The sequence below is a fragment of the Hippopotamus amphibius genome, chromosome 4 (assembly GCF_030028045.1).
Source record: "Hippopotamus amphibius kiboko isolate mHipAmp2 chromosome 4, mHipAmp2.hap2, whole genome shotgun sequence".
Classification (NCBI taxonomy): domain Eukaryota; kingdom Metazoa; phylum Chordata; class Mammalia; order Artiodactyla; family Hippopotamidae; genus Hippopotamus; species Hippopotamus amphibius.
Window position 1 is genome coordinate 18803808 of NC_080189.1, and position 17897 is coordinate 18821704.

General features: G+C 49.3%; 2 protein-coding genes across 7 annotated transcripts in view; one reads left to right on the forward strand and one right to left on the reverse strand.

Moving 5' to 3' along the window:
* The window catches only part of CYREN (cell cycle regulator of NHEJ), a 132644-nt gene continuing 114747 nt past the window's right edge, over positions 1 to 17897 (forward strand). The window contains exons 1-3 of one of the 3 annotated variants that reach the window (XM_057730517.1): positions 1 to 137; positions 1103 to 1178; positions 1992 to 2261. In XM_057730517.1, coding sequence (XP_057586500.1) covers positions 1 to 137; positions 1103 to 1178; positions 1992 to 2261 — 483 coding nt within the window. Of the gene's footprint in view, positions 138 to 1102; positions 1179 to 1991; positions 2262 to 17897 lie in introns of those variants that run through there. The other 2 variants (XM_057730518.1, XM_057730516.1) reach the window with 2 other exon arrangements.
* Positions 3282 to 17537, reverse strand: TMEM140 (transmembrane protein 140). Of its 4 annotated transcripts, none has more exons than XM_057730521.1 (2): positions 16907 to 17537; positions 3282 to 4414 (listed from the first exon to the last, which is right to left on the reverse strand). In XM_057730521.1, exon 2 carries the CDS (start codon positions 4379 to 4381, stop codon positions 3821 to 3823), a length of 561 nt encoding a protein of 186 aa, XP_057586504.1. In that variant the 5' UTR covers positions 4382 to 4414; positions 16907 to 17537; the 3' UTR covers positions 3282 to 3820. The 4 variants fall into 4 exon arrangements, with proteins under 4 accessions (XP_057586504.1, XP_057586505.1, XP_057586502.1 ...); XM_057730522.1 differs by lacking the exon at positions 16907 to 17537 and adding an exon at positions 14888 to 15122; XM_057730519.1 differs by lacking the exon at positions 16907 to 17537 and adding an exon at positions 11219 to 11257.

The window sequence follows — 17897 nt, forward strand, 5'->3', positions numbered from 1 at the left end:
ATGGAAGAATTAAAATCTGAGACTAAAAAGAGGGTGCTTCCTGCGTGGATGACAGCCGAGGTGGCTGAAAAGAGGATGGTGCAGGTGAAGACCCCCAAGAGGAGGAGAACAGCCACGATGCCGGCGGCTGCAGCAAGGTGGGGCAACTTCTGGTCCTCCTGGGAGTTAGGACGGGGGGAGGATTTGGGGCATCAACAGTTGCTGGGGCCCTGTCTTCCAGTGTTGGCAGAACAGTGAGGTAGGGGGTGTTTCAGTCTGCAGACCTCTCATCCACTCTCAGGGGGGGCACAGGAAGTGAGCTGTCCCCTCCCAGACTGGCACCGGCTCCTGCCTCTGTTGGCGTCTCCACCGCCAGGCCCTCATATGTCAGCTTCTGTATAGCGGCTCCCCATCTCAGCTTATACACGTCAGCTAAGCTCTCAGAGCCCAGTTGTCCAAATTGCCAGTCTCTTCATTTGCCACGGAAATTGCGACCATCCAGCAGGCAAGATGAGTGGACCAGGTGGTCCAGTCTCCCCGCGGGGTAGGTCTTCAGGGACAGACAGACAAGCCGCAGGTTGCTGTGCTGGCCTGAGGTCAGAGGCTGTGGGACTGGTTAGTTGAATGGTGGTAATGAAGGGGGTGTCCAGGCTGCCAGGGAGGGTATGCCCCTGCCCTCACCTCTTGTGGTCCCAGGCGCTCACTGTCCCTCTCTGCTCTCCCCTTTCTAAGTTTTCTTCATTGACCAGCCTCGATTTCTGATCTTTGCAGCTGTCCTTTACCGTGTTCATGCATTGGGGGTGGGGGGGGCGGGTTCAGGCAAGTCTTGGCTTGTTTGATCTGCTCACGTCCGCTGTGTGTGTGAGCTTGACTCTCAGAAGCGGGCCGTCCTGCCCTATCTCCAGATCCTCAGGGGAGTTGATGGAGGGTGGGAAGCCCTCCACTGTTGCCCCGAGAACCCCCTGTGCCAGTCACTAGTTACAAGGGTGCAGAAGCCACGCTGGTGCCCTGGGGAGGCTGCTGCTCTCACCCCTGATGGGCAGGCCCTGGGGTGCAACTCTTGCTCTCACTCTCTCCTTCTGGCGATTCCGTGCCTGTCTCTAGCTTCGTGCTTTTCTTTCAGACTTCCTGCCACGAGGACTGTGTACTGCATGAGTGAAGTTGAAATCGTAGACGTTGCTCTGGGGATCCTGATTGAGGTAAAGTCAGTTGTGTCTTTTCTTATGACCAGAAACTTTTAGTGGGCAGAAGCTAGACCAGGTCCTGGTTCATGCGGATAGAGAGGCGCCTTGCCTGGGGCGGTGGCCAGCAGCCCGCTCCCCAGGAGGTGTGCCCCCACTGGGCACTTGGGGCTGGAGACCTGGGAGGGCGCGGCTGTGTGAGGCAGGGCAGCCCTCTCTGGGTGCCTCTGTGCTGGTGGCGGGTGGAGGGGACAGAAGTCGCTAACTGCTCGTGTTCTCTGGAGGGTCTCAGTCGGGCGAGGTGACGTCTGAGCGCCGTACGTCACACCACGCCGCTAAGTGTCCTGCCTTCTGGAAACGAATAATAACTGTCCCACTTTAGAGTTGTATAGTGCCTGATAGTTGCTCAGGGACTTTTATATATTCCTATCTCATTTGATCCTTGCAATAACCTGCTGATAGAGGTTATTATTAATTACAATAAGTGACTTGGTGCCAATAAAGGAAGGGCTGAGGCTCACACTCAGGGTTTGTATCCCATGCTCCTTCCATTCTGTCACCCTGCCTCTCCATGTATGTTTATTCTGGTTTCCTTTCCTACAGCACTATTGCTCAGGTCCCTGCCTGCTGCCCTCCCAAGCTGGTCTTGGTTTCTTCACCATCTGAGAAGGGGGGTGGGGAGGGGAGGAGTCGGGCGATTTGGGAACAGGGCCTGACCGTCAGGCCCTAGCTTCACCATTGCTTCTGGGTATGTTCTGCATCACTGACAGAGAAACCAGCACGTTAGGGAAGTAAAACCCGTGTGTTTTGCCTGTCATTTCTTCTACTCAGCAGGGCCGAAAACAGGAAAAGCCGTTGGAACAGTCGCCTCTGGCAGGCACTGATAAGACAGAGAGCTCCCCGGCCAGCTCAGCGCCACCGTCCCCGAGTGCCCCCTGGAGCAGAAGTGAGGACAGTGAGGGTGAGGGCTGCAGGGAAGACAGCCCTCCCCCAGGCCCCAGCCCCGCTCCGGGGCCTGCGGGTTCTGACTTGGCCTGCAACAGAAGCCCCGAGGAAGACCAGGATGCGCTAAAATACGTCAGGGAGATATTTTTCAGCTAAGGGACAAACTTCCAGGACTTTCTGCTCAGAGTGGCTGACGGAAGCTGGATTTCCCCTCTCAGCCTCGGACTGTCCTGGCTTCTGCTCCCAGCTTCGCGCCTCCTTGGGCTGTGCGGGTTCACCTTGGGAAGTGAGGAATCAAAGTGAGCTCCCGTTAGAATTCCTCCCTGCACTGTGCTCTCTCCCTGCTCAGAGGGCCTGGGTCCCCACAGTCTGTTTTATTCAGTTACCTGGTTCCAGGGAAATGAGGTCGTGGTGGTCAAACTTACTGGAACCAAAGAGGCAACTGAATAATTTTCAAAGAAAAACAAGTATGGCTGCTAAATACACTGGAATTCCTACGGTTCGGCCTCCCTAAGGAGGAGGCCTATTTTAAAAATAGCTTCCATCATGAGGCAATCAGTCAGTCTGTGGACCCTTGCTGGTCCAGCCCTAAATCAGACATCCTGCCACGTGCTGAGCTCTCTCTCAGAGCCTGAGGCTCCGCGTACAGATTGGGAAGCCTCCTGACCAATCAGACGGGCCTACCCCCCACCAGCTGCACCTTCCTTCCACTTGGTGGCCTTGGCCTTGGTCCCTGGACAGTTGGAAAGCAAAAGTGGGACAGGAGCCCAAAGGAGACACCAAGGACAAGACATCACACTGGAGTCCGTGTTTCTGCCTCTGTATTCAGTGTGGCTTTTGACCGGCATAGGATGAGGTGATCATGTGCTGTATAGGTTTTCAATATATGGGTGCTGAAAAATACACAGAGTTCCCCAGTGCATGAGCTGTACTCGTGTCCTTTCCAGGTGAGAGGTGGGGGATGCAGTGTTTACGTGGATGTGGAACCGTTCCATCCTGTTCCCCTTCCTCTCTTGACCAGAGACCCGGTGTGTTCAGCTCCTAAATTCCCAGGTCGTGTGCTGGGAGCCGTCTGCCTGCCGACCCCCTGTTCTGTCGGGCTTCAGGTCCAGGAGCCTTTTCAGGAGGACCTTCAGACACCAAAGCTGCTCTTTGTACCCATGCGTCCTGTCTTTGGTGAATCCCTCAGATCATTCCTGGGCCTTTGGGAGCGTTGTCAGAGGCTAGGGGCTTATCGCCTCCTACCCACCTCGGATGGAGATGGGGAGCTTGCCAGGCAGGACCCCCAGGGACACCAAGGTGTTTCTTCCTGAACCTTCACTGGGTTCCAGTCTGGCATTTGGCAACTTGTCTTGGAAATCTGGACCCATGACAGGAAGCCTTATCTCCCCATTGTTCTGAAGATAAAGTAAGAGTGGCTTGTTCAGATCAGTGAATTAAAGCAGGAATTCTCGTGACAATGAGCTACGTGGTTTTAGGGTGTCCTTAGGGACCTTGCAAGTCCCAAAGGACAGACACTACACTAACAAGCCGAAGGAGCCAGGCTGCCCTGGCTGCCTCTTGTTCTCGTTGACGTCAGATGCCCCCCCTTCTGCGGGGGGTCCCGTCTGCTAGCGCTTGAGATCAGCATTAGCTGTGACACAGGCTGGCCTGTGAATGCTCTGGCACCTTCGCTGAGCACCGTTCACCCAGAACCCTTGCAGTCACTTGAGCCTTTAGACAGAGCTGACCGCTCTCCAGCTCTTGTCCTTTGCCCTCTGAGGGAACACGACTGTGGCCATAAGCAAGAGGATGAGTAAGGCCTGGGCGACACCCAGAGCTAGAAACCCAGGCCCCAGGAGGGAGAGCCGGAGCCACTTCCATGTGTAGGTGAGGAAGAGGCCCAGGCCGCTGGCCAGCAGCGTGGAGGATGTGGCCAGGAAGCCCACGGCCAGCTGCCACTCTCCCTCGTTACTGTTGCACCAGGCCAGGAGGAGAGGCAGGGGGACGAAGAGGGTGAGGACCAGGGCCCCGTACACGCCAAGCCTGGCCAGGGCCAGGCCAACTCGAGGCACCCCCAGGGCCTCCAGCTCAGGGAACTGGTGGCACTGGAGGGCGCCAGTGCCCTCGTTCCAAAGGCAGAAGTTGTAGAAGCCAATTCTGAGGTTGGGCAAGTCAATGAGGTTGCCGGCCTTCCAGAGGAGAGCGAAGAACAGCAGGAAGGTCACTGTGACTGCGAGCGTCAGGATTCCCAGGAACAGCAGCTGGTTGCTCCTCCTGGACTGCAGGACGAGCATCTTTTGCCCTTCACAGGGCACCTTCCTGGGTACCTGCGGGGAAGTCACACCGTGAGTGTCCAGCTCTCCCTCTCTCCCTCCCAGTTCCTTCTCAAGCTCATGTTCTCCCTTCTGGAATTCCATAAAAAACCTCTGGCAAACTTCCTTCAAGACAGCCAAACCAAAACCAAGAAATCTGGGGTGACCTCCAGGCAGGATCCACAGGCTGAGTCCTCAGCCGCCTCCCTGGGCTGAGATCAGGAGGCAGGGCCCTCCTGGCAGCTTGGAGGGCGGGAAAGGTCGTAACTGAATGCCCTTTGGCCTGAGGCTTTGCTGAATCTGATTTTTCCTTAGGATTATTATCTAAAACTGTGGTCTCAGGATCAAGGGTAGAAATGTTTTTTTAATGATTTTACTGCATATTGCCAAATTGATCTATAGGAAACTCACCTTCTGTAGTCCCTCCATAGTGTATAGTGTCGATATATATAGGACGTACCTTCCTCATCTCTTTTGGAAAAATCTTTTCACTGAGCTTTTAATCAGAAGGACTTCTCCAAATTGGCTTCTAAAACAGGAGTCTGCACACTATGCCTTTACATTTGTAAAGTTTCCAGTATGGAACAAAACAGCCGTTTCCATCCTGAAGTGCCTAGGAGCACAGGGCCAGAATACAGAGTGGTGTCCTGCAGCGCACCTGCCTGTGGTGTGGGCGGTGCAGGGAGTGGTGGCCAGTGGGGGCCATGGCGAGAGGCCCAGAGACAGCCCTGGAGATCAGCTTCTGGAGGGACCACTTGAGAGGCGCAGCCCCTCCCCTTTCCCAGAGCTGGCTGGAGGGTCTGCCTGACCACTCCCACGCTTGTCCTGCATGTGGGAAAGCAAAGCGTGGTGAGAGGACAGGATGTGCAGCGGACTGAGGGGGAGGGTGGCGTCCATCCGTGCAGGCTGCTTCAGCAAGTTACCCTGGACGCGGTGGCTCAACAGCAACAGAGACTTCTTCCTCTCAGTTCTGGAGGCCGGCAAGTCCAAAATCAAGGCATCCGCTGATTCGGGGTGTGGTAAGGGCTCAATTCCTCGTTCGGAGACGGTCGACCTTTTGCTGTGTCCTCACATGATGGAAGGCACTAGGAACTCTCTGGGGCCTCTTTTTTAAGGGGACTGATTCCATTCACTAGGGGATAGTCTTGATCCCTGCCCTAGTACTGACCACCTCCCAGAGGCCCCACTTCCAAATACCGTCACATTGGGGATTAGGTTTCGACGTACGAATTTTGGGGGGACACAGACGTGCAGTCTGCAGTACGTGGCTAATGAGAATAAAGATTTATCAGCGACGCCTTTGGCAGAGACAGGTTTATCAGGTGTGGAAAGGGTATGTGTAGTCCATGTTATTAGACTGGTATGGTGAGCTTTCACCAGTCCAGTCCACGGATGGGAAAAATTCCCAACAGGAACAGAGTTTGCTCGGTTTTGCGTATGAACAAACACTTGTAAAAGTCTACCCACATTTTAATGGATTTAGGTATTTCGGGGTGTAGGATGGATTTCCAGGGCTGAACCTGGATTTGTACCATCGTGCAGTGGGAAATAATGTTTGACTTGCCTCTGTGGTGCAGGGCTGGGAGTTGGGGTGCCTTTGTGTAAAGGCTCCCTCTTCTATTTCAAGCCTGTTACATGTGGGCTAAAAAAACATCCTTATTATTAAGCTTAATGCAAAAAAATTCCTAGGGCTTCTCAGAGGAGATCGCATGAGCCACCTCACGCAGCAGCAGCTCCCCAGGCACCCGGAGCCTTTGTTTTTGACTTCCTCTTCTCTCTCAGCTGACCTTTTGGAGGTTTTCAATAGAGAATGAAACAAAATAAAATGGAGCTGAGAAACCTGTGAGCAGGCGTGTAGAGAAGGTGGTAGTCCCTGATTTTCTTCCTTTCACTCCTTTTTGCACATAGAATTCAGTCCCAACTCTGCTATGCCTGGTGCTTGAGGCTCACCAGCATCTGGTGCGAGTTAGAAGTTGAACTTAGAGGCCCTGCTTCCTTTCCTACCCCCTTGCTTTGCTTAGTCCAGCAGCTGCCCACTGTCCCCGTTCCCGACTGCCCACCCACTCAGCCACGCCACCTCCTCAAGTCCTACCCTGTTTCCTGCCTCTCTGAGTCCTCCTCGTTTTTCACCAGCTTTCTCAGACTACTTCAGCCCACACTCTGATATAGCTGAAGGCCAGGATGTATGTACCAACTAGCTGTTTTATCCCCAGAATGGTGCCTGATACACAGTAGGAACTCTTTTTTTTTTCCTTTTTCGAATAAATGAAAATGACATGTGGTGTCCTTTAGATACTGCATGTACTTCTCTAACAAGCCGGCAAAGCTTCTGCGCGTGAGGGGCCATGATTTATGTCTCAGTCTACTCAGTGCTGGGATGGTTCTCCTTGCTTCCTGTTGGGATGTGGACAGAGAGTTTGGGGGCTAGTCCTAGCTTCTTTTTTCTAAACATTTCCCAGTGAAAGGGCTATGGTTATTTGGTTGGAAAACCCTAGGGCATTCTTCTCTGCCTTCCTAAGAGCATGCCCTGTTTTTTTGTTTGTTTTGTTTTGGCTTTTAACAATCCTGGTAATCAGGTGCTCACCACAGTGAGCTTTTTAATTCCCTTTAAGTGATAAGTCTGTGCTTCCTTCAGAGGGCAGAAGGGGAGACTGCTGAGTCACTGTTGCTATTTTTAGGTAAAGTTTTTCCTGTTTATAATAAAGTAATGCATGTTGGTTGTAGAAAACTAGAAAAATATGCGAAAGTATAGAGATAAGACTAAGAATCATCTGTAACTTCAAGGTTGTAGAAATAACCACTCGACACATTTCCTTCTATAATGTTGTTTTACATAGTTGGGATCACATAAATATATGTGCTTGTATCCTGCTTTGTAAACAACATGATAGCATTAATATTTCCCCTTGTCACTAGAAGTGTTTCCTAAACAATATTTTTAATGGCCATTGTGTAGAGTTTATATATTCTGTTTTATGACATCGTTTTGTAATGTTGTGTATAATGCCATGGTGACTGTGAATCAGTTTATCCTTCCACCAGCAGTTTAAGAGAGTACTTATCTCATCCTCCCTGATTTAATTTTCTCATCTTTTCATCTTTGAGAATTAAAAATGACACAGCATTGCTACTGTTTCATTTTAATGAGTAAGTTTTTCGAGTGTTTGTTTTGACCATCTCTTTTTTTTTTCTCTTGGGAAGTCCTGTCATTTCCTTTTTTTCTTTTTTTTTTTCTTTTTATCATTTTCAGTTTTGGTTTTTGTTTGTCAGTGTATATGAGCTCTTTATAAATAAAGGCTGCCAGCCTTTTGCTGTCATAAAGCATAACCCTTTTGTGGCATTGGGGACCCTGGACCAAGCCACAGATCTGGTTGGACTCTGAGCGAGTATGTGGCTTCACGTGTGTCACCGCAGAGCCCAGGGAGGCAGATTCCCAGTTAGAGAAAGAGAAGGAAAACATTCTCAGACTATTCATTTGATGCCGTTTGTTTGCTTTTGTTTTTTTCGTTTAAGCACCTCTAAAGTTTTCACATGGATGGGATGATGGCTGAAAGAGGCACAGATGTAGTATCCTGATCTTCTAAATTATGTCCTTGCCGCTTTCATGTTAAAAGAGTGAAACTTTCATGAGGTTGTGTCCGAGGGAGGACTGGAGCTCTGGCAGATTGTTGCACTGAAAATCCCTCCAGCTGCCCATGCCCTGAGTACAGGACACCCGGCAGGCCGAGGACGGGTGGCCGGGGAGCTTTTCCCAGCATAGGTTTCATTCCTGGCCTGTCCTTGACTGTAAGGAACACTTGAGAAGGGCTGACAGAGCAGGGAGGCTGCCTCTCGCCACTGGCCACTGACAGTGGCTTGTTTACTTCAGACAGCGGAAGGCCCACCACGTGCTCTCCTGAGTTGCAGAATCAAAATGGGCTTTACAAACTGCTGCCTGTCGACCGTTGTTTCTGGTATAGAGAAGGTCTGTAGCACCAGTCTCCAACTCCCAAACACGTCTTCCTTTTATGCTAAAATATCTATCAGCTTAATCATTATGTGACAGTTGGGTATAAGTATTGACCATACACGTATTTATAACTTGTCATTTGTCGCTGCTCCAATAAGTGGCTTCTCATATTACATTTGAGATTCCCACAAAACTCTTTTCTCTACATTGACTTAGCAAAAATACCCCCGCCACCCGCCGCCTCACCCACCTCATTCTGGTTTTTTAATTCATTCTTCCTGCCTGAATGTCTAATGATACTCAGTAACAAGACTGAATATACCCCTGGGGCTTCTTTGGTTTCTCTGCATTTGCCCATGGTCACCACCGGCAGGCCTCTGTCCCGAATGATGCCCCTGAGGGTAGCCTGCTGGAGCACCCTGCACTGTCCCTCATACCAGAGGGCCGCTTGTCCACCACTGGGAAATTCTACTTCATTCATGAAGTGTTTAATGAGCCCTTTTAGGTGCCCATAGGAGAGGAAGGCAGGTGCCTGTAAGTGTCCCCTTCAGTCCGAGCTCTCTCTCCAGAGGGTGGGGACGAGACTCTGGAACGTCTGAATTCCTCGGCTAGGAAATGACACAGTATGCTGTGCCCAGCAGATGTGTAAACGTCCTGGAGCTTGTTACCAAGGGTGACTCGATACCAAGGGAGCCCACTTTCCAGGGATGACATTAACAATGACTTGGCCTCCTCCTGCTTCTTTGGGACCTGAACTGCCCAGTGCTGTTAGTGCCCGTCATCTCCTGGACTTCTTCTCCTGTTATCCTTGCTCTCCACTCCCTCCCTCAGCTTCTGCCATATTGGCTCCTTTAGCATTTTCCAGAAACTTTAGGCAAGCTCAGGACTTTGTATTTGCACTCCCCGCCTTGAATGCTCTTGTGTCGCATGCCTGCCTGCCTTAGGTCTCTGCTCAAAGGCCTGTTTCTCAGTGACGCCATCCCTAGTCAGCATTTTGGAACTGAAACAGCCGCTCCGCAGCACCGGCGTCTGCACTCCCTGCCCCCCCTTCCTGCTCCTCCTCTGGAGCATTTTCCATCATCTAACATTCTAAATGTTTTGTTTTGTCTTCTGCCTACAACCCTCAATAGAATGTAAACTCCACGAGAGCAAGGGATTTTATCTGTCACACCAGTCAGACGAAAATCCATGGCTGTCTGTCTCTATCAAAATGTCGTTAACGGTTACGTCCCCGCACCCAGGACTGTCTGGCGCGTCGTGGGCACGCAGTAACCATCCGCTGAGCGGCCTCCGAAACGTCAGCCACGGTGCACAGAGCTTTGCAAAAGCCTCCCTCTATTTTTTTGACCTACTTCTCTGTCCTGGTCCTCCTTCTGGTCCTTCTGTTTTTTATTCTTCCCGTTTCCTAAGTGTAGGTTTCCTCAAGCCTGTCCCCTCTTTCTCAGACATTTTTGTGAGCCTGTAGCTTCAGGGGCTGGACACCGTGAGGCCACGTGCAAGGACAGACTCCGGTGTGGTGACAGCTGAGGCCAAGGGGTGGCAGCTCCCCCCACCCCCGCCCCACCCTTATGACTTAAGAAAGCTGTAGGGCACCATAGAGGGCAGAACTTGCTTCGAGAAATCTTTGTGATCACTGGAGGGGGTCTAAGAAGGAATCTAGTTTGATTGAGTGCTTTTTAATGATTAAGGACTGACCCTGTGCTAAGCACTTAGCAGGTATCCTTAGGTTCTCACAATAGGAGCACATTTAATGTTATTATCTCCATTTTCCAAGAGGAGAAAACTGAGGCTTATTGAGGCTCAGTAACTTCCCCAAGTGAGGCTGGTGAGGCCTGTCAGGCAGGATTGTGAAATCACTGTATGAACCTGCGCTTTGCCTCCCGAGGCCCGGCCCTTCACTCTTCACGGCCACAGTGTGCGGACGTCACTCCATCCTCATCTTGTACGGTGGTGACACTGTGGAATGGTGCGTCTGATCATAGAGTCTGAAGCTGTGTGTCCTAGGTTCAAATCCCCGCTCTACCATTTACTACCTGCATGAATGTCTCTCTGTGTAATTTCCGCATCTGCAAAATGGGTATAATAATAGAACTTGTTTTGTAGATGTTGTGGAAATCAAGTGAGGTAATTTATGTGTAGCGTGTGGAACATTACCTAGTAAGTGCTCGTTAAGTTATTATCATAGAGAGGAGACTGAGGCTCAGAGACGTGACATTCTGGGGGAGACGCTAGTGCTGGAGTTCAGGAACAGAGCTTCCCTGGAGGACCCGGACTCCAGGAAGCTGGCCTCACTGATGTCTCACTGGTGCCCACGACCCCAGGATGGTGTTAGGGACCTGGTGGTGAAGAGCATGGACCTCAGTGCCAGGCTTCCGGGGTTCAGGCTGCTGCCCTGTCGCTCACGGCACATGTCCTTGGGCAGGTCACGAGCTTGCCTGTGCCTACATCCCCGCCCTTAATGCATCCGCTGGTCTGTTTCTGGGGGCTGGTGTGAGACGGAAGTGAGTTAATTTGACCTGTGCTAGTGGACTGGTGTCTGCTCTGCTGCCTCTGATGAGGCTGTGCTTCAGGGAGGAGCGGGGCGGAGGCGGAGGGTGGGGGTGCAGCATGAATGGAGGGTGTGCAGCGTGAATGGAGAGGGAGCAAAGTCCAGGGAAGAAAATAATGAGCAGAAATAAGTCAGAAAAACAGAATCGGACAGAGGAGAGAGCCAGCTTGTCAGAGGAGGCCACCAGCCCTGACGAAAATCTGTCTGGCTGGACATACTAAGGCTCACGGTTTGGGTGTGGCTCCTGACGAAAATAAAAAGGGAAGAAGAAAGGGAAATGTGTCATATTTCCTTGGGCAGAAATGCGAGCACAGGTTCTTACTTTTGAAAACGAGGCCACAGCCATGTTTACCAACTGTGTTAAGACAGACGCAGTTTAGATGGCCCGGGTTTCAGACACCCTGGACGGCCGGGCCAGCAGTGGCTTTTTATGGAAGGCCGTTGACATCTGGTTTACTGAATTTTTCCATGTAAATAAAAACAGCTTTGCCAGCAGAAACATGACGACACCGTGAGACTGCAGTGTAGAGAGAGCACCCGCCGCCCCCTCCACCCCCAGCAGGCTCCTGGAATAGACCGTCTCAGCGGCTCCGTTAACATTCACTTGCTGTCTGTCCCGTGGTTTCGTTGCTGATTAGCCCTGCTTGGTAAGCAGACAATCCAGCTGGGAACAAAGGTCAAAAAAAAATTTAATGCAGGGAACAAATCCTTAAAAATGAGCCAACGCCTGCACCTTGGGACCCATCCCTGTTTGGTTTTTATTGGGGGGACTTCACAGTGCCGTTTACGGGGCCTAAGATTCACAGGCCCCAAGGCAGAGTTGAAGACAAGTCACAGTACTGGAAGCGGGTGTGGTGCTCCCACCCTCTCTCCTGCCCTCACTTGGAGAGTGACTGTCTCCCTTCTGCTGATGAGGCCAGGGTTTCATCTCCTGACTCCAGTGGTGACACATGTTGGATGATTCCCTGAGTCAGCCCTGGGGAATCAGTAACATGCTGGGCAAAGCAGGGGCCTTCCTGCCTTGAGCTTGCACTCTGGTTGGGGAGACAGACAGCAAGCATGTACTTTTAAAAAGATAATTATAATTTTGGAAGAGATTTGGGAAGCAAATAAACAGGATGACGTGAAGGAGGAAGGTAGAAGGAAGTGATGAGTCTCGATTGGAGGGTCAGGGAAGGCCTGTCTGCAAAGGAGACGTTTGATTTGAGGCCTGAGGGGTGTGAAAGAGCCAGGGGAAGAGGCTTCCAGAGAGAGAGTGCAGTGGTTATAAATACTGGATTGGGAGAGGAACAGACCAGGGGCTGGTGACAGCCCAGTGACTGAGGGGACGGGACGAGGCTGGACAGGTGAGTGGACTCAGGTCCCTGAGGGCCTAGGAGGCCAGGGTGAGAGGTTTGGATTGTATTCTCACTAGGTGTTTCATTAACTCAAGCCCCTGTTCCCCCAGACCTAAGGCACGAGACCCCAGGCGGCGGGGCTGAAGGTGTGGAGGGTTCCTGAATTGGGGTTGGAGCAGTGCCGGCATTGTTTCTGGCAGTTCTGCCCACTAGCCCTGCTGTAAAACTAGTGAAAGTAGTTTGCCTGCAGCAGTCAAAAGGAAAGAAGGGGAGGTGGTAACGAATGATAGTCAGTCACTGAGACTTAAACCTTCAGTTTTGCAAAAGTTATTTTGAGAGTTGGCCGGAAGGGAGGCTAAGTTTTCTAGGACTTCACCTCCATCCCCAGGTGGACGTGGTTGGATGTGGTTCTTACCTGGAGAGTTTGTAATGCATATGAAATGGCTTCACTACTCATTAAAATAACTCAAAAGCAAATCACAGACAAAGTGAGTAGCAGATGCTGTGGGGCCACCCCCTCCATCCCGCAGAAAGCGAATCTCGCTCTGGTGGGGGTGCTGAGGCCTTCGGCTTCCCAGTGGCCGGGATGCCGTGGCCGGGATGCTGCAGGGAGGGGCCGAGGTTGCTGCCCCATTGTGTTCCCTGCTCTGCCAGGGTCTTTGCTGTTAGACCCCCACCTCCCTACTGCTGCTGAGTGGGCAAAAGGTCTGTGTCCTCACAAAAGAGCTGGGGATCCAGGGATCCCCTCCCAGAGTCTTTTCAGGTTTAGGTTTGGGCTGATAATGTAATTTGTATATTGGGACTCACAAAATGCAGTGGCCCCAGAGGCCCAGGTCACAAATCTAAACCCAAGTCAGCCTGCATGGGAAACACTTGTCAAGGAAACCTAACATACACCAATCACAATCCTCCAGCAGGTGAGCCCACACACCTTCCTAGAAAGTGGGACCTGCTGGCTTGTAAGGAAACCCCAGCCTCCTAGCCAGTCCTGCCCTGTTTCTGCGTTACCTCTTCTGATGCTCTGTGAGGCTCACTCTTGCCCCAGATCCCTGGGAAGAATGCTTCACTGCTTGTGAGGCGCTGTGCTCCCCTCATCTGTGCTCCCCTCATCTGTGCATCGTTTTCCCTTGAATGAAGGAATGAGTAAACTAAATGGTTTCCGTTTTGTCACTTTGACAGGGCTGAGAAAGCTGAGGTGGTGTGAGCCCAGGGGTATAGAATAAAGCCCTGCAAATTCTCAGTTTCTATGAGAACATACTGTGCGTGCATTTGAAGATTAACCTTCCAAAGATATTTGTTATGTTAATTAATTTACCTGAAGACGTAATTCACCTGAAGAGGCCTAAGGCAGGCTAGAGTCACTGAGGTCATTGCAGTGTCCAGCTCCCAGTTAGAAATAACTGAGGGGAGGACTTCCTAGGTAGCACAGTGGGTAAGAATCTGCCTGCCAGTGCAGGGAACACAGTTCGATCCCTGCCCCAGGAAGATGCCGCATGCCACGGAGCAACTAAGCCCGTGTGCCACAGCTATTGAGCCTGTGCTCTAGAGCCCGTGAGCCACAACTAGTGAGCCCATGTGCCACAACTACGGAAGCCCATGCGCCTAGAGCCCGTGCTCTGCCACAAGAGAGGCCACTGCAATGAGAAGCCCACGCACCGCAATGAAGGGTAGCCCCCGCTCACCACAACTAGAGAAAGCCCGTGTGCAGCAACGAAGACCCAACACAGCCAATAAATAAATAAATTAAATAAATTAATTAATTTAAAAAAAAGAAAAAAGGAAATAACTGCGGGGAAAGTGGGGAAAGTGGGCCAAGTAGAACAGAATAGCAGGGGGACTGGATGGACAGCTTAGAGAGCAGAATACCTCAGAAAAGCCACACATATGAAGTTAATACACCATAAAAGTGTAATATAATTAGGAGGAAGAAAGAGTTTTCCATTGACTAATGCTGAAGCAACTGATTAGTTAAAACTATTTTAGGGCCTCATCTCACTCAACGTACCAAAATAAATTTCACATGGATCCAATAGTGAAATGTAAGGAATAAACAGACACAAAAAAAAATCTAGAAAAAAATAAATATTTGATTTATGAATGAGAAAGAATGCTCTGAGCTTAAAAGCAAATTGATACTACAAAGAAAAAATAGTACAGATTTAACTATTAAAATACACATTTCTATACAACCAAACATAAAAGTCAATTAGCATGGAAACATATCTGCAGCAAACATGAAATGGTTAATATACCTAATATAACAAATGTTCATGCAAATAGATATGGAAAACATTAAACTCCATAAAAATGGACAAGGCATATGAAAAGATATTTCACATAAAAAAGAATGCAAAATAATTAACTGTAAAAAACTTTCTTCCTTATTTGTACTTTCCACCAAATGTAAGGGTTTTTCCCCACCAAGGAATTCTCTGTGACACCTTTGTGTCCTATAATTTAACGTAATCTGATACCATCTACCTGGAGATAGCATCAGATCCCACAGGTTAAGGGGTCAGTGCCACAAGCTGAGTGCCGGCCCCTCCCCCTCCCCCCAGTGCAAGTCTAGGATAACTTGGCATTTCCCATGACCCCCTCCTTGGGTTTGATTAATTTGCTAGAGTGGCTCACAGAACTCAGAACAGTCTACTTACTAGAATACTGGTTCATCATAAAAGGGTGCAACTCAGGAACAGCCACCCAGCAGATGCACAGGGCAAAGGGTAGGGGGAAGGGTCATGGAGCTTCCATGCCCTCTAGGCCTGTCACCTTCCCAGCACCTCCGTGTGTCCACCAGTCCAGACGCTCTTGAACCCTGTACTTCAGGGATTTTTATGGAGGTTTCATTATGTAGGTGTGATTGTTTAAATCATTGGCCATTGGTGATTGAACTCAATCTCCAGCCACTCCCACCTCCCTAGAGATCGGGGCTGAAAGTTCCAACCCTTTAATCAGGTGGTTGTTTTCCCTGGCAGCCAGCCCCATCCTTAGGGACTTTTGCAAAAGTCCAGTCATCAACATAAACACAGAAGTGGTTGAAAAGGGTTTGGAATGAATAAACAAAGACACCTTTACCTCTATTATCACTTAGGAAATTCCAAGCGTTTTAGGAGCTCTGTGCCAGAAATGGGGACAGAGACCAAACCTGTATTTCTTTTTTTTTTTTTTTTTGTATTTCTTATTATAAATCACTCTATCACATTAACTAACATGAAAAAAAAAAGTCTGTACCTCTTGTAATCAAAGATATGGCAACTAAAATAACCTATGAGTTTCCCTATCAAAACTGCAGATAAAAACACTTGATACCAAGAGTGCAGTAAAACTGGCATTTTCATAGAATAATGGTGGATGTGAAAATTCTTACAAACATTCTGGGAGGCAATATGGCAAAAGGCACTCAAACCCCTAAAAATCATAATAATACCTTTTGGCCAAGTAATTCCCCTTATAAGTCTACCACCCTAAGGCAGCAATCAGAAATACAATCAATGATTTATATACAGGAATGTTCATCACAGTATTACTTTGGCAAAAAATGAGAAGCAACTTGAATGCCCAACATTAGAATCAAGTTAAGACATATCAAGATAATAAAACTCTGCAGCCTTTAGAGAAACCAGGTCTAAAATCACACTTTATAGTATGACTGCAAGAAAGGAATTGTCCTAAAATGTTAATAATTGCCCTGGTATCTCTGGGCATTAAGGGTAAGAGTTCCTTTCTTTTTTCATTAAAAATATTTCCAGAATCATGTGTTATATTTACATAAAAGTGCAATTTGGAAAACAATCTTAGTGATTAGATAAAGCAGGGGGTTAGCTGGAAAGAGTGTTGAGAAAGGGGAGTATGCGAAATCAAAAGAATGTCATGTGCACGGATTCGGGACTTTGGGAGAGGTGCGGTTTAGGAAGAAAATACTGAAAAATGCACTTCAGTTGTCATGAAGAAGGAAGGAAAGACGAATCACATACATACACGTATTTATCTTTTCCCAAAGAACTTCTGATTTTACAGGTGAAGAAGCACACTGGAAATTATTAGGGAAACAGCCCACGTTGAAAAAAGAAATTTTTTAAGGTCTGCACCAAGTGAACTAAAATCCCACCATGAATTTCCCTCAAGGTGTGAAATGCAATATAGTCTAATAACATAGGGTCTAAAAATCTCTTAGACCCTCTTATCTTCTTTCTGAGTTGAGAACACAGGTCTCTCTGACAATCTTAGTCTACAGTGCGTATTTTAAGAACTAATGGTGTTTCCTGTAACTACCCGTTTAGCTGCCCAAGTCAGTGATCTGCTTTTGTTTGGCTGCCTAGTTCTGATGAAGAACCCACTTCATGCGTCAGAAACCATTATTTGTGCAGACTCGGTGCAGAACCCTGCTGCCCACAGTTCTCGCCTGGGTTTCTAGCCAGGTATACTGGCATTACCTGCACCACTTTTGAGGCCAGAGGCACACAGGGTGATGCTGAAGAGAGTAGGGGGAAGGAGGGAAGAAGAGCAGAGCTCGTGGAGGTGGCTCGTTTACTGGGGGAGGATCCCCAGACCCTGACTACTGGTCGTTTCCCCGGGCCCATGGCTAGAATGCAGGGTCCGAGAGGAAAGCTGACTTGGCTTACAGAGGGGCAGGCATCTGGCCGAGCTGTGGGGCATGCAGGGTAGGTACTTACCAAAAAGAAGATGCAGAACCCACAAAACACTCACAAAGAGGAGAAGCAGGAAATCAGGTTCGGTCGATTCTTCTCTCTTCACTGGCTTCCTAATGTCAGGCTCCAGAAAGCAAGGCCGGTGGAGACGGAAAAGATGTAGCCCCGAGCATAAGCCCGGAGCTTATGACTGGCTGGCAGGCACACTTGTGCCTAAGTAAACAGCTCTCTGAACTTCGGCACATTTGTGCTGACTGATGACACTATCCCGATTTCACTTTCATTTCTTGCCTATGGCTCGTGACTTTTCAGAAAGAATGTAAACAACATTGTTGTTCCCCAAACCAGGCACTTTCCCCACACCTGAGCCAACCAACCAGTAGACTTAAAGAGCCAGGTAAATGTCTTGATTATATCACACAACAATTCCAGAAAGGAAACTGGCCAAGATGCTCTCAAAGCGCCTGTGTTTTAAACCAACATAAACACCTAGAATTTTACTTAGAAGGGACCCTCAAGATCATCTGGTCCAAGATCCCAGACCCAGGTCACCAGTGGGGAAGCAGTTATGCATCTGTCCCCTCCTTTTCAGAAATCAGCTTTGTAGGATGACTGGGCGTCCCTGGACACAAAACCTTGTCTTCTTAGCGTCCTCACCAGGGTGTTTAGGCCCATGCTTGAACAGCTGGAGTATCTCTTATTTCAAAATAAAAGCAGAATGGAGCTTTTATTTTTGTAATCATAGGGGCTCCTAGCCAGAGTTTAAAAATTGCTTTCTGTGCTCACATGACCAGCTGGAAATTCCAGTTTGGGGTTAAGCTCGGTTAAGTCAGTAGACAGCTACCTAGCAATATTGCTAAATCCTTCAGGATGCTTCTTCCCCTCCCTGTCTTTTGCACAAAGGAGTTCTTTGAACTGCTCCATTTTTTCCCCCTTTGTAGTTCTTTTAAACTCAGATACTAGAAAGAGGTGATGTGATCTAATAGAAAGGAAGAGCAGAAGCTCTGGGATCAGG

Bases quoted from the DNA above. Each gene is read 5' to 3' on its own strand.
- TMEM140 (XM_057730519.1), bottom strand. From the start codon at position 11,242: ATGGCTGTGGCCTCGTTTTCAAAA. The intron at 4,415-11,218 runs GTAAGAACCTGT...ACTTCCCCGCAG, and splicing joins CTGTGGCCTCGTTTTCAAAA to GTACCCAGGAAGGTGCCCTG.